The following is a 15199-nucleotide window of genomic DNA, read 5'->3' on the forward strand; positions in this document are numbered from 1 at the left end:
CAATAGGTACAGAATGTATGCCACATGTACTAGGTATGAAACACAGGGAAACAAAGAACTATTCAAATCTTTAAAAATTAAGACCCACGTCTAAGGTGATATGATACTGTTTTTGTGTCGTCTTCTCAGTATTATAGAGCTGTCACTTTACCTACAATTTGGAGCTATATGATTGCTCATGTCATGATTATAGAGCTTGTTGTGCAATTGAAGTAGATACCTGCTTGGGAATGTCAACTTGGCTGCCGTGGAGACTGTTTTGCTCTCTTGTCGTTATTTTGTCTTTTTCTTTGCTCAGTGCTTCTCTATGCTTTGACCGCATCGTATTTTGCGGGAGTCATGGTTCGGCTGATCCTTACCCTGACGCCAATAGTGTGCGTGGTGGCAGCCATCACCTTCTCACGTACCGCCAATCTGTACCTCGCCGAGACCCTGGACTCGCCAATCCCGGAGAGTGAAATGTGGTTCCTCGATCCGGAGGACCGCGAAAAGATTCTAGTAAGCAGCGCGGTCTTGTTGTGCCGTGTGGTCAGCTCTGCTGTTGGTAGTGATAGTGATGTTGCCATGCTGCTCTTGTGGATGTCTTTTATCTTTGTTGTTGTGCCATCATTTCATGGTTATGGCTGTAGTGTGTGTTCGACACTTGTTCTCTTGTGTTTGCTGCTGCTGGTTTTAAAAGGTTTTTTAGTTTTGTATTTGATTGCGTACCTAAGCCATAGCCTGTTATGTATTCGTATGCCTTCTGATTGGCAGGAAAGGGAGACAGCTGCTGCTGCATCAACCAACTCAGATCAACGCACGTCAGCGTCCACCCAAGCCTCATCATCGTCAGATTCTTCGTCCGCGTCCTCTTCTCCGTCCCCATCACCAGTGCCCGCAGCATCAGCAGAGGCACCAGCAGCTGGCCGTGCCTCCAGGGAGTCGCGTCCCGGAGCGACGGCGACAGCGGCGGCGTCAGGACAAGCTCGCCCTGCCGGTGCTGACGATATGGCCATGCAGCTGCCGCGTAACCTGGTGCTAGGTCTGATGATGCTGCTCCTCTTGTTCTTTGCCGTGCACTGTATCTGGGTGACTGGTAATCACTACAGCAGCCCGTCGGTTGTACTCGAGTCATGGAATAGAGACGGGTAAGGACATACTAACAATAAGCCTCCAGCCTCTTGCTATTCTTTTGTTCCCGTTAGTTTTCAGGAAAGGAGTGAATGGACGTTTTTTTCTATTTTGCTTGACCCGGTCACCCGTGTTGCATGAAGTAGGGTACACTGATAGTGTAGTGTTTATTTAGTTACTTCATACGTGTGTGGTCACCGCCCTATGCCAGTATACGGTCACCTCGCGAATAACAACCTCGGGCGTAACAACAACTCGCGAATACAAACACAATCTGGAGATCTAGTGACCATTTGACCGTGTACGTTCTGCCTCACGGACAACGACACATCATGAAAAACGACACTTTTCTCGTGTGCGGTCAAGAGTTGTTATTGGCAGGGTCGGCTGTATATCTTGGTAGAGGATCCCTGTTTGCAATGCAGTACATGTACTTGTATCTGAACTCTTTCTCGTGTTTTGCTTCTGTGGACAGAACGCGAAATATTCTCGACGACTTCCGCGAGGCATACTACTGGCTGCGTCAGAATACGCACCCGCAATCCCGGTATGTCTGTGCTCTGTATTGGGGCTTTGTGACGGTTTACTTGCATGCTGTCAGTGTGCTGTGCTGTGCTGTGTGGTCTTTTTAATGCGGTGATACAGTCACGCGTCGCTTATCTGGTCCTCTTTTATCCGGATCCCTCGCCATCCGGAGGAAAATAGCTGGTTACAGATGTACAGCATACGTGATGCATCCAACATAGCCGGTGTTTGGTTATCCGGCTCCCTCGCCTATCCGGATATTTTTGTGGAAAACGGATGTGTGCGGTTAAGCGAGGTCTGACTGTACTTGTAAGTTGTTGGCTGGTTTTCTTGCGCTCATCATGACCTATTGTGTGTTGTGTTGTGCTGTGTTGTTGGTGAACTGTGCAGAGTGATGGCGTGGTGGGATTATGGCTATCAGATAGCAGGCTTTGCTAAGCGCACCACCATTGTGGATAACAACACTTGGAACAATAGTCACATTGCACTGGTGAGGGTTGTGTGTGTGTGTGTGTGTCACTGTGTGTGTGTGTGTGTGTCACTGTGTGTGTGTGTGTGTGTGTGTGTGTGTGTGTCACTGTGTGTGTGTGTGTGTGTCACTGTGTGTGTGTGTGTGTCACTGTGTGTGTGTGTGTGTGTGTCACTGTGTGTGTGTGTGTGTGTGTGTCACTGTGTGTGTGTGTGTGTGTGTGTGTGTGTGTGTGTCTTCGTGTACGTGTACGTTCATACAAGTCGCGCATGTACACATGTACATATGTGTGTGTGTGTTAACCCTTTATTACCGGCCTGCAGACTTTCGATCATATATAATCGAAAGTCTGCAGGCCAGTAATATCTTCGTAACTCCATCATTTCTTGTGCGAATTCAACAATCGAAAGGTCTATTTGGTAGCGGAAACTCCAAGCTATCCAATGCAACAATCGCCGAAGAGTTACGATATTGGACGCCAGAGATATCGCGCGCCGTGTTCTCACCTCGGCAAATTCAAATTTTTGATCGATCACTTCGCCATTTTGGGGGAAAATCTCCTTTCGTGTGCTCTTTGAGCCACTAAGCACATGATAATGACGTAGCCGGCTGAAGTTTGAATCGTCTCAAACAAATTTGAGCGTTCTACGATGAAGGAGAGTGGAATGGCGTTGATGGACGAATTTGCTTGCATATCAGGCTTGGAGACGACTTTGCCGTGTTACCGCGCCTGGTTTTTGGCGACTGGATAATGGAGCTTGGTACCCTGGCGTTGGTCTCGCCGAGAGCTTTCCAACGAGCCCTAGATTGTGAAAATCAAGTGAAGGAGACCAAAGTTATGACCTGGTGAAGTTGGAAATTGTGCTGAAATTCGTAATTCTGGTGCATGCTGTGCAAGTAATCCGGTAATAAAGGGTTAATATGTTTGGAAGGAAGAGTTATCCACGCTCTGCTCTTCCACTTACATACTGTTTTCAAACTTGACTGTGACTGAATCACTAGAGACTAAGAGTGAACCTTATATGCCAGGGAGCACTTATTTGCACTCAGGGGCGGATCCAGAGATCTCTACAGGGGGGTTCCGGTTGAGCCAAAATTGAACAGCCAAAATATTATGGAATCAGATGTGCGGTTGTAAAATAACGACAATCCGATTGTGTTAGTGGAATCGCATGCTTTTAAAACACACTACGGACATAATAATATTTTTCCATCATCGACCACGCCACAACTGCGCTCTCCAGCCGGCCTCGACACGTTGCCACAGCACACCACCATCGCTGGAGACTGAGTCGGAGCGCAGTTGTGGTGTGGTGGACGATGGAAAACCTGTGTACAGGGCCAAATGCTGTTGCTTACCCTACATTGTAAATTTTACTACCAACACATAATCATATACATGTATGCACTCGACTGGCACACAGGTTCAGTGAGGGCTTGAAGACCCTTTCAACTTCTTGTAAAGATCGAATAATTATGCAAGCCATGGGTACGTTGAGAGCCAGGAATGCCGAAATGACAACTAAGTTACTTTCCCTGTCCATTTGTACTTTCGGAAATTTTTGGCATTTTTACGATGCGAAATGCTCTATAGTCACAGGACAAGAGCATCGTCTTCACTTCAGTGACAGAAACAACAACAGCGAAACAGTGTCGACGGGGTACAATCCTTTCAATGTCATCTAAAACACATCGCTGGCGCAGCACTCCGTTCCTGCGGAGTAACAACTAGTCACTACTGCATGCTGCAGCAGGTATAGATTACTGACTTTGCTTGGATGTCGGAGCCCTCATCTTCTGAGGAGCTTGAACTCTACGTGTACGGTTCGAAGTTCGTTGAAGAGTGTCAGTACTCGGAACATCCTTTCTCTTCTGCAAAAAACTTGTCCAAGGAATACTGACCACACCACACCCATCCTGAGCAGCAGTGAATGACAGCGCCGATGGAGGTAAGTAACTAGTTTGGATCGTTTCGAAAGATCAAAAAGGAAACAACCACCCAATGTTGTCTGCAGTGTCCGTTTGTAAATCACGGACGTGAACACCAGTACAGACGACTACTAAGTCCTGAGGTGCTAAAATTAGAGCCAAAGTACTAATATCCGTACAGTATCGATCTACCGCGTGCACGCGCATGTGTTAGCTGCTCCCGGCTAATGATAAATACACCACATGCAGTGCACTGCCTGACAGTCTGTGCTCCTTGACCATGTTGACTCAGTGACTGCACTGACTGTCTGTGATCGGACGGACGTCCTTTTGTGCACACATGATATTTTTCGATATTTCTCAGCTGCACACTTTGCAAAATTTAGGGGGTTCCATGGAACCCCCGGAACCCCCCCCTGGATCCGCCACTGGCACTAGTGGTACTTGTACTGCTAACACAGCATTACCTTGAATGACAGGTCTCAGCCCTCCATGTGAGTGCAGACAGGTCAACGCTCCAGAACCTTTCTACACACAAGGTCCAGAGGAAGAAAACTTTGTGCGAAGCACGAAACTTGAGTCGAGGCGAATTTCTTCTGCTTGACCTTGTGTGTACTGCTAGCATACTGACACCTAGATGACTGTATGTTCTGTCCAGGTGGGCAAAGCAATGTCAAGTAATGAGGACTCAGCGTATGAACTTCTCCGTATGTTAGATGTGGATTATGTGTTGGTGATATTCGGGGGTGTGATTGGCTATGGCGGTGATGACATTAATAAGTTTCTCTGGATGGTCAGAATAGCTCAGGGAGAGCATCCGGAGGACATCAAGGTTAGTGTTTACATGTCTCTTACTCCGTGTGAGTGTGTGTGTGTGTCCACCCAGAGTTTTGGGGATTTCAGGGGGTGTCGGCCGTTGGGCGGTTCAATAGCCAATTGAGTCATCTTTCCAAGTTTCCTTTTGAGTCTCTCTCTCCCCTCTCCTGGAGAGATCCACGTGACCAGTTTTGGAAGTGAGGAACAATTACAAGTGTGTGTGTGTGCGTGTGCGTGTAACTTATGCTTGTGTGTGCGTTTGTTTGATATCCTGTTCGCATTGTCAATGCTAGTCTCTTTGCTTCTGATCTTTCGCTAAGAGAAACACAACAAATGACGATTACTAGTAGCTTTGAAACCTTCAATACAAAACATGTAGCTACAGCAATTGACCTTCTAACCTGTTGTTTTTCTGCATTCCCTCTCACCTGCCCTGAAGGAGTCCAACTATTTCAACACTAAGGGAGAGTACCGTATCGACTCCACAGTGTCCGATACAATGAAGTCTTCGCTCATGTACAAACTCTCATATCATGAGTTTGGCCAGTTGCAGGTACGATACGTTGTGTTTATTCGCGTATGCTGTGCACTGTGCTATGAATGCAGATACCATACCCTGCTGTGCGATGCTGTCACAGTGGCACTGACCCTGTGTGTCGGTGTGTGGGGGGGGGGGGGGGAGGGGTGGCAACCCCATTAGAATATCATACAGCCATGTTCAAGAGCCAGGGATAATAGTACTGCTCTACACTCCTGTGTGCGAGGGTGAATTTTGAGGTGTGGAACAACTACAGTCAGGTGCGTGCGCCGGTGCCGTTAAAGGGGGGATTCCGGGGGGCCTCCCCGGGAAAATTTTCAAAAAAATGAAGCAAAATCCTGCATTTTGAGCGAAAAGGGGGGGGGGGTTCCGGGCACCCAGGAACCCATACGGGTCACGCGCCTGACACTGTTACTCGATGAAATACAATCACATGAGGCGAGTTTGCGCCCTGCACCAGTTCACCATCCCAGTGTTTGCAGGTCTAGGGCTGTGCAGACCCCTGCGTGGCACTGGCTCATTTGATGAGATTTCATTGAGTGGCAGCAGCACTGTACCGTAATAACACCAGGTTCACATAGTTTAATGTACAGTGTGCGGTATCGCACTATTTGCATAATTATGCAAGGTACCGGTACACTAGCAACTCAAGCACATGCGCTATGTGTGAGACAAAATGACCCGCAAAAAATAGCGAATAACGCAAAAACTCATTCATAAGCTTTATGTGCGTCACTACGCTACACGGCCGTTTCGAGTGCGACATGAGGCAAAATGGCGTCGATTTTTTTGCACTGCACGCCCTGTATGCATGCGCGTACTGTACGTCAGAATCCCATGGTAACATGTATGCGCGGAGTAGCATGGCTAAGCGATCGTACTTTCGAACAGGAATTTTTCAAAATCCATCGAGTGAGAAGATGAAGTTTGAAGGAATTGTTTTATTCTCTCCTGATAATAGTCGGCCCTGTTCGGTGTACCTGTGTTGTCTGGCCTCGCGCCTCGTCTTGCAGGCCAGCTGTGAACAATTTGTGAGATCGAACTGATGCCGAATCAATGAGAGATGCGGTGAAATCGCCAACTGTGAATCTGATTTGAATAAAATAATAACGATAGAGAAAGATAATGGATACATTACCTGTAGCTGTTCTCCTTTGCTGACGATTACAGGTGCTCCAGTTCGTTGTTAGTTTTCTGCTCTTTACTCACGAGCAAGCTGGAGGCAGTTTGTTTACTTGAATTGACACCAACTCACCCACCAACCACCCGCGATCAACGCACTACACTGAAAATTGAACTGAGCAAACAAAGTATGTCAGGACTGTTCCTTTCTACTTCGTTTGCGAGGAGCTGGGACCAGAGGTCGTAAACTAGGGAGAGCTGCGATAAGGTGCTGCTGGACGGTGACTCGAAGCCTTTGTAGAGGATCTACAACGCCACCATGACGGAGAAGAAGGGTGTTGAATTCTTTGTGAATCGATTCTGCCCCATGCTCAGCAAGCAACCCAAGACCTACTTTGAACTGCCGCATGACGGGAACTACATGACACTCCGAAAGGTGCAGCTTTGGAGTAACCCGGCCAAGGCTACGAGGAACAATCTCCCTACGAACTGAAGCCATAAACAATATTGCTCTGCAGCTGGTCGCAAACTTCTATTGAGACTGCAGAAGTTCCGGAAAATGCGACGTGACACTTTGCGTACTGTTGGAACAACAGCTTGGATCTGCTGGATACAGCTGAAGCATCCGCAGCCAGAGAGGGTGCACGCTCCTCCACAACTGCAAGGAATGAGGTCAAGTCAGTGATGACGGAGTCTGTAAGAGCGTGGTGGACATGGTTGCCAATAAATGAACCCCCATGATACACTTGGCGGCAGATGTTGTGCTTTTGTAAAGCAGCCTCAACGTACTGGTTGCAAGGCCCGTTGTCGAGCTTTGCCTTTGTGAGGGTCTGCTCGTGTTTGCTGATGTCACCCTGCAGAGCTGTGACCTGCTGCTGCATTTGCGTGGCAGCATGCTGGAGGTTACGAACCAAAGCCTGGAGGTTGTTTTGCTGCTCCGGATTGCCAAAATGGAGAGCAACTGGCCAGTCAAGACAGCAAGCTGACTGGATTTTTCTTCCGGTTCTAACTTTTTTTACATTCTTTCTGATCTTCTATCAGCTTTTTAAAGGCAGCTGAATCTGCCTCACTCACCTCTACCTCGCATGCCATTTTCAAATCAATGCGTCTACACTCCTTGACAAAGGAGTCAAAGACCCATAAATAGATTCCGAGATCAAGATGTAGGGCTGGCAGGCACACATGATCAATAGGCACAGAGAGCATCGCAGGACGTGTGGCATTGTAGAAATGCTTCGCTTTAGATAAGCGCCCGCCATCAGCCATAAATTGGCCATGGTGAAGTGAGAGTGTGTCGAGCGTGCGTGGCTCTGGCTGCTGCTCCCAATCAGCGGGGCACTGTTGAATCTGTTGCTTTGTACTCAAGCAGTGCAGACACGGATGCACTCCTGCCAATCCTGACAGGCCATAAACAGTTGTTTGAAACTCGTAGTCGCCAAACAAGACAAGGCGAAACGACTTGTTCTGCCATGTTCTGCCATGTGGTTGCAGCAAGGCTGTCATTGTGTTGCACAAGTGACGCGAAAGCAGTGGAAATGTTGCCCGGGGTATCTTTTGCATTGAGCACAAGGATAGGGATGGTGTTCTCCACAGCATTTGGGTGAGGGATGTTGCAAATTTAGAACGATAATTTAAAAGATCCGCCCCCATGATCTCCCCCCCCAACTTCACCCAAATCTCATCCGGCGGGATAACACCATGGTCGGTAAGCATGCCAGCCTCCTCGTACTGGTCCAAGAAGAAAAGGACAATCTCTGTGAGGTTGCATGCCACAACCATTGGTGATGAAACTACATCACCACTCGGAAGAGTGAACGGGCACATTTCGGAAGCAAGCATAGTATTCTCTGTCTCAATCTCACATCCAAAGGACTTGAGCCACCTCCGCAGTTTCCTCATTTGGTTCCAAGGCATGTGCAGATCTGCTTTTAAAGCAAGGGCAGAATGAGATGAAGGTGCACAAGGAGCCACACCAGCAGATTTAAGCAACTTTTCAAGGTCTATCTGACCCATACTACGTAGCTCATAGGCATCTTGCTTACCGACACCAGCAGTGCCCCCACAGACTACCTCTTTCGCCTGTCGGATTTCTGCCGACCTCCTCTGCATCTGCCTTACAGACACAGCATCACTGCCACCTTGTGTTGTACGTACATACAAAGCAGGGGTACCACCCGTCCGTAACTCTAGCCTACCATCAGTGGACTTTGACTGTACCAAGTGGGTAGTCGAATGCTCCGCTGCCTCCCCACAAAGCTTGCTGGGTGACGCTGTCAATACATCTGCGACAGTACTCAGCCTGGTCACACATCAAGGACCACTGTATGTATTGAAAGGACAGACCTTCGCATGCGTCTGTAATGAGAACAGTGTCATGCTGTGCTAGCAGCCAGAGAGAGAGAGGACACGTAATTGTCACACCTCACTCGCAGATGAGAAAGACATTCCAGCTCAGATGATGACAACTTTCTCATTCCAGATGCATACATGTCAGCAAGAGTACATAACCCCCCCCCCCCCAGAGTGTGCAACTCTCACATACCCTGCTGTCCCGACAGAATTTCAAGTTGATGTCATTATTTATGACGCAATGCTCCTTGCACCAGTGATTTACAACATGTGTGCGGGTGTCAACGCATCACACGTTTTTCTTTGCAATAATTTGTACAGAATCAGATGGGCTTTGGTCCACCACAGGTTCCGGATTCGTCTGATAATCCGTGTGCAGTGCGCATTGCATCATAAAAATGACGTCAACTTGAAATTCTGTCGGGACAGCACCCATAGTCGAGTTGCTCACTCTTGGGGGGGGGGGGGTGTTATGTACTCTTGATGTCAGACATGCAAGAAGGACAGGTACGCGTAGTGCTGAGGTGTAACGTGGATGTATGTGTGCCTCATCCTTGGTGACATCACACTCAAAGACATGTTGTATCCCAACGGAGCATTCGTGAGCTTCGTGCTTGTTTTTTTTGGCATGCGACGAGAATCTCTCCCCACCAATTCTGCACTCAGCTGAAAGGTACTGCACATGTTGATCCATGTTCAATGCTAAGTTGGCATCACAAAAGTGCCTTGGTCTAAGGCAAAGTACGTCGGTCCAGCAAGATTTGTGCAGAATTGGAACCTAGACAGGCAAGGTAAGCACAGAAAACTAAAAACTAACCCAGGAAAACAGGACGAAGAGCAGCAGCAGCCTTTGGAAAACGACCTCGGGTGAACCCAGCTCCTACTCTACGACTTCAAAACAAACAAACTCTCAACAGTCAACACTGGAAACGGCTCCAACAGGAAAACGAAACGGAGAAAGAAGATCGTTCGAACGATCGAGTTGTCAGCTTTTTCTCTTGCACCCGCTGCACCGGGACCGGGTGTTGTGAGTGGTGTGTGAGCGACGTGGCGAGGCAATATCGATGGGTTTGAGACATGGGTGAGAATCGCGAAATTGAGGCTCTCAGCGAAAAATTTGAAAATTTTGAAGAAAAAAAATGCCGTTCATTGAGCTGGACTCGAACCCGGGGCCCCATGTCGCTTTTTCGCGAGTTTGGAACAGCCGTGGGTAGTTGTATGATCAGTGGATTGTACTTGTGTGTACTGTTGTAGACCCTGGCCGACCAACCAGACGGTTTTGACCGCACTCGTGGCACGGAAATTGGACTGAAGGATGTTGATTTAACACATCTGGAAGAGGCATACACATCAGAGCATTGGCTTGTCAGAATCTACAGGTAAGCGAGTCCGTGCTACCTGCAGATACTACGTGTATTCCATGCCGGTGATGGAACCAGGGGAAAGTGGTGTGCTGATGTGTGCACATGTTGTGGATGCAGGGTGGTGTGGGTGGGGGTGTATGCGTGTGTGGGTGTGTGGGTGTGTGTGCGCGTGTTTGTGTACGTGTACACGTCTACCCTGTTTATCCAAATGCCTTATCCTGATGCACATGCATGTGCATGTACGTATATTTCCTCCAGTCGCTAGCAATATGAAGCCGCATTGAAATAGAAACTACATTCGACCATCGCTATTTGGCTGAGAGGTCGATAATCATCGGAGCAAAACTTTGAAAGCATTCGCTGAAGACCATTCTGATCACCCGGGGTAGGGCTACTTTGGAGTAGACATGCATCTTTGCCATCGTGAGCTGTACGATGGGTTGGCGGTGTTTTCATTCCAATCTGGTGATGTTGTCGCTGCTTGCTACACAGAGTCAAGGATCTAGTGAACAGAGAGAAGAGCGTACTAGGTAGACGCTCAACTAAGATCAAGAAGAAGATGGTCTACAAGTCATTGAAGGTAGGAGAAACGGAGGATGTACAAGTCAAATTGGTGTATGGTGTAAAATTTACTTTGGTATATTCTTCTTCCATGTATTTGGGGCTCCCGCATGCTAGTTTGTACGTGGAGTGTGTTGGTTACAGTGAGGGCTGTGTCACACCCGCCTGTGTGGACTCACAGGAAGCGTGAGTTACGAAGTCTGAACAAAATGTTGGACAGTCGCTGCTGAGATGACGGCTACACCAGATCTTAGTGGCAGAGCATCGCTGGCCGTATGCCAGAGTCCTTGGTCCTAGTCCTGGAGGTGACAGTCAATTTTTCTATTAGATGTTTCCCGTTTTCAACTCCCTCCAACTTATGAATATCTTCTTCCTTGCTACTTTTTTTGCATAATTTATGTATGTGTGCAGACTGAAGGACGTCTGCGAGGCTACCTGAAGAACAAGCAGCGTGTTGTGCGAGGGAAGGGCCGCAAGAGACCGACTCCTCAGTCGGCCGAGTCGAGTGCCGGCGTCAGCTGAGTGTAGCACGACCATCGCCTGCACTTGCGGTTTGACTTCTTCGCGCCTCCCTGCTCTCGGTTGGTGGTCGCTGCTTGCACCTACGGCGGTAGCAGTCTTCAATGAGCGTAATGGTTATGACTTGTAGCAGTAACCCATGGTAAGGTGCAAGACCTATAGCTGAGCGTCCATGGCCTTGCTGTGCCATCTGCGATGCTCTCTCTCCATGGCCTCTCATCATCGACCACCCTTGCTATTTTCTCCAGAACTGACCAAGCGGACCTGGCGTGGCCCACGCTTGTTTTTATTGCCTGACAAGTTCCCGCGTTTGATCCTCGCCACTGACTGATCGAGGCCGTCCTTCTGTTCATGATCTGATCTCCTCTGATCGAGAAAAAGCTTTAGGTGTATTTTTTATTTCTATTTTGCAATCCTGTTTTGTTTTGTTTAGCAAGCCGGGGGATTCTTTTAGCCTGGCTAACAACTCTGTATGTGTCATCCACACACAGGTGTACTTCTCACGGGAACGTTTGGTGAACGTGAAAGCCATTTGTGACGATTTCCATATCCTGTGTGGAAATGACGTCTGTTGTCTCCCGTGATGGTAGATTGTTGTATTGTTGTTGTTGTTTGAAATATTTTATTCTCACGATGGCCTGTGGCCAAGAAGAGCAGAAGAAATACAGGCACCGGGATTGGAAAAGAGAAATCAAAATTTAACTGAGTGCTCTGCTAAAATAGTAACGATGCTATAATATTATCACACTGAGTGGGCACAATGGGGCTATAGATGTGCTGAGCAATGTGAGTGGGTACAGTGGGGCTATAGATGTGCTGAGCAATGTGAGTGGGTACAGTGGGGCTATAGATATGCTGAGCAATGTGAGTGGGTACAGTGGGGCTATAGATATGCTGAGCAATGTGAGTGGGTACAGTGGGACTATAGATATGCTGAGCAATGTGAGCAGGTACACACTGAAGAGATGACAAGAGGTAGCCTCAGGTAGGATGTTTGCTTGTTGTTGTTTCGAATCTTTATTCTCGCGATACCCAGTGCCGATGAGAGATAAAAGTGTGAGAGAGGAGAAATAGCGAGGAAGAATGGGGGGGGGGGGCAGGATTAATGACTAGATCTAGAACAGCAGGGATATCTGGGATTTGAAGAGAGTGCGTTGTTTGAAATCTTTTATTCTCACGATGGCCTGTGGCCAATATTAAAGAGAAAGTTGTTGTTGATTTTATTTTGATTCGCTGCCCAAAACGGACAAATATATCCAATAACAATGAGGCGAATAAGGAGACTGTCATGTGTGTTGGTCTCCTGTGTGGAATTATGTCAGGTCTTAGATATCTAAACTGCACTTTCCGGAGAGCTAGCTGTTTCCACCTGGTTAAATCTCCCCGGTGGAGATCAGGGTAAGACTCGTAACCATGGCAAAGATGAACATCTACGGAGCAAGAAAACATTAAATTTTGTTTAGAGCATGGATCCCCCTACACGTACACATGTGTATGCATGTGTAGGGCTCCCGGGTAAGAGCAGAATACCGGTTTGAAAGTGTACCAACTGTGAGCAGTGCGGCAAGCTTTGCACTGCATTTGCAAGGCAGATAGCAAGAGAACATAAACCAGCATACGATGTGTACTGGGGCTGCTATCGGTGACTAGGACATAGCAGCACCTGAAGAGGTAAGGATGTTTTCTCCCTACCTCCATCGTACACTGAACTAGGTAAGGCGAACAACTGCCTTGAACTAAGCTGCGGACATGGTATGGTGTTCAAAGAGCGTATTGAACTGCTTGTGCTTTCGACTTGTCATCATCTTGTTTAGCCAGTGGCAGTGCAGAGGTTTACCAAGGCCGGAATGACGATCTCCTCAGACTGCCCGAAGCATTATCCCCATCCGCTTGGCCGCATGGGCGTACATGTACATGTTTGTGCCGCCCGCACTCCTGCCAGTCCTGGAGGCTGGAGTGCCAGTACGAGTCGTCGCCCACTGTGACTGTCTTATGGGATAAGGCAAGCACTAAGACTTTCCTTCTTGATTGCAACCAGGGAGTCATCAAATTGATATTGCCTGTGCAGTGTACAGTGTACTTGGCTGCTCCTTGGCCCGGTGTATGAGGCCGCTTGCAAACTCAGCTTCGCTTGGGAGTGGTACAATGCGTGGCACCACTCCGGACCTCCCGGCCCCTCACCATACTGTACATGATACACGCTTGCACACAGTCCTAGGCTCCTATTGCACGTACATTAGCAGTGCCCAAGGACCAGCCTTCTGGAACGTAGTGATGATGCACGCTGTAGCTGCCTATCTATGCCTCTCTCTTTCTGTCAGTCTGTGTGTGTGTGTGTGTGTGTGTGTGTGTGTGTGTGTGTGTGTGTGTGTGCGTCTCTCTCTCTCTCTCTCTCTCTCTCTCTCTCTCTCTCTCTCTCTCTCTCTCTCTCTCTCTCTCTCTCTCTCTCTCTCTCCCCGGTTTGGTAAAAACCAGCATATCACCGGTATGTAGCAGGGCCCCCTGGTTCTGTCCCGTCTCCGACATATCTCTTGCCCTCACCTTATTCTCTTCTCGTAGTGAAACGCACAACTTGGAGAGCTTGTCACGCCCTACACTGTGAACAATGTGTGATGTTTGCCCTGGCATGTGGCGTGAAACTCGGTGTTACATCAAAGTGTACCTCATTCCATTTTGTCCGGAGTGTGGACAGTTTCTTGCCTCGCAACTTAAAATCCCATGGCCATGTACTAAATGTATGGCTCATGATTGGCTTGGGGTTTTTGCCACGTACAGTTGTGTGGTTTGCTGCATGCCAGACTTGCCAGTAGTACAACACACAGTCACTGCACATGCATTTGCCTCCTGGGAAGGACCTGCGTGGGCGTTTCGCGTTGGCGCTGAGTGATGCGTTTCAGCGCCATTCACGGCAATAGCTAGCGCGTCAGCTGACAGCTAGTGCTAGACGTAATGTAGGTGAGAGACGAGAAGCTGCGTATCACCCTGCGGAAACAAGAGAAGGGTTATGCAGCCTCTCTGGTTTTCTCTTTGAATCGTAATCAGTGTGCGGATGTCTTGGAAGAAGTGCCAGGGCCCGAGGCAAGCAGAGAGGTGTCTTTCAGTGTCATCTTCCACGGGACGTGATCTCTTCTCACTCGAGGTGGAGGCAGTATTCGCTGAATGACATCGGACGGTCACGAAATTCTTCGGGCTTTAACCGCAGCGTGGCGTAGACTGGTCAATTGCCAGCAACAATTGTTCACATGGTAACTGCACCGGCGCTCGCACTCGCTGGCAGGCCAATGATGCGGTCCCCAGTAGTAGTATACAGGCAGAATCCTGATACCTGATAGTGTAAACCCAAAATTGCCGGAGGAAAACTTCTACAGCTGTATGGAACAAGGACACGATCATACACTACACCTACAGGCAGCATGTTTTTTGAGATGGAGCTGGAAAATGGAAAGTGCTACCAGTCAGTGTACCACAACAGACATGGCGGGTCGACCAATCATCCTTTATGGGCGCCCTTTAAGGATGGGGCTTGAGACCGGGTAATACAGCTTTGTACACACACACTTGTACTTGTACTTGCTCACTACCAAAACTGGTCACGTGGGTCTCCCCCGGGAGAGGGGAGAGAGACTCAAAAGGAATCTTGGAAAGATGACTCAATTGGCTATTGAACCGCCCAACACATACACACACACAGACATACACACGCACACGCACACACACACACACACACACACATACACACACACACACACACACATACACTGGCTTGCCCTGGTACGACTGGATGCTTTTACGCGTTAGCGACGCTTCCCACTGTTAAAGATCAGACTTGATTTGCCTCATTCACTGGCCGAAGAGGAACTCTTTTGCTCAGGAAGCAATCATTCTGAACAATACTCG

The 15199-nt window shown here is 48.4% G+C and overlaps 1 protein-coding gene across 1 annotated transcript in view; it reads left to right on the plus strand.

The window, feature by feature from the left end:
• The window catches only part of LOC135809966 (dolichyl-diphosphooligosaccharide--protein glycosyltransferase subunit STT3B-like), a 22012-nt gene extending 10076 nt beyond the window's left edge, over nt 1-11936 (plus strand). The window contains exons 12-20 of the mRNA XM_065323417.1: nt 299-498; nt 754-1127; nt 1586-1657; nt 2026-2125; nt 4692-4865; nt 5289-5402; nt 10113-10237; nt 10715-10802; nt 11195-11936. Of these exons, the coding sequence (XP_065179489.1) occupies nt 299-498; nt 754-1127; nt 1586-1657; nt 2026-2125; nt 4692-4865; nt 5289-5402; nt 10113-10237; nt 10715-10802; nt 11195-11305 (1358 nt within the window). The 3' untranslated portion in view covers nt 11306-11936. The remainder of the gene's footprint in view (nt 1-298; nt 499-753; nt 1128-1585; nt 1658-2025; nt 2126-4691; nt 4866-5288; nt 5403-10112; nt 10238-10714; nt 10803-11194) is intronic.
• Nucleotides 11937-15199: the final 3263 nt, after the last annotated feature.

The sequence above is a fragment of the Sycon ciliatum genome, chromosome 2 (assembly GCF_964019385.1).
Source record: "Sycon ciliatum chromosome 2, ocSycCili1.1, whole genome shotgun sequence".
Lineage (NCBI taxonomy): Eukaryota > Metazoa > Porifera > Calcarea > Leucosolenida > Sycettidae > Sycon > Sycon ciliatum.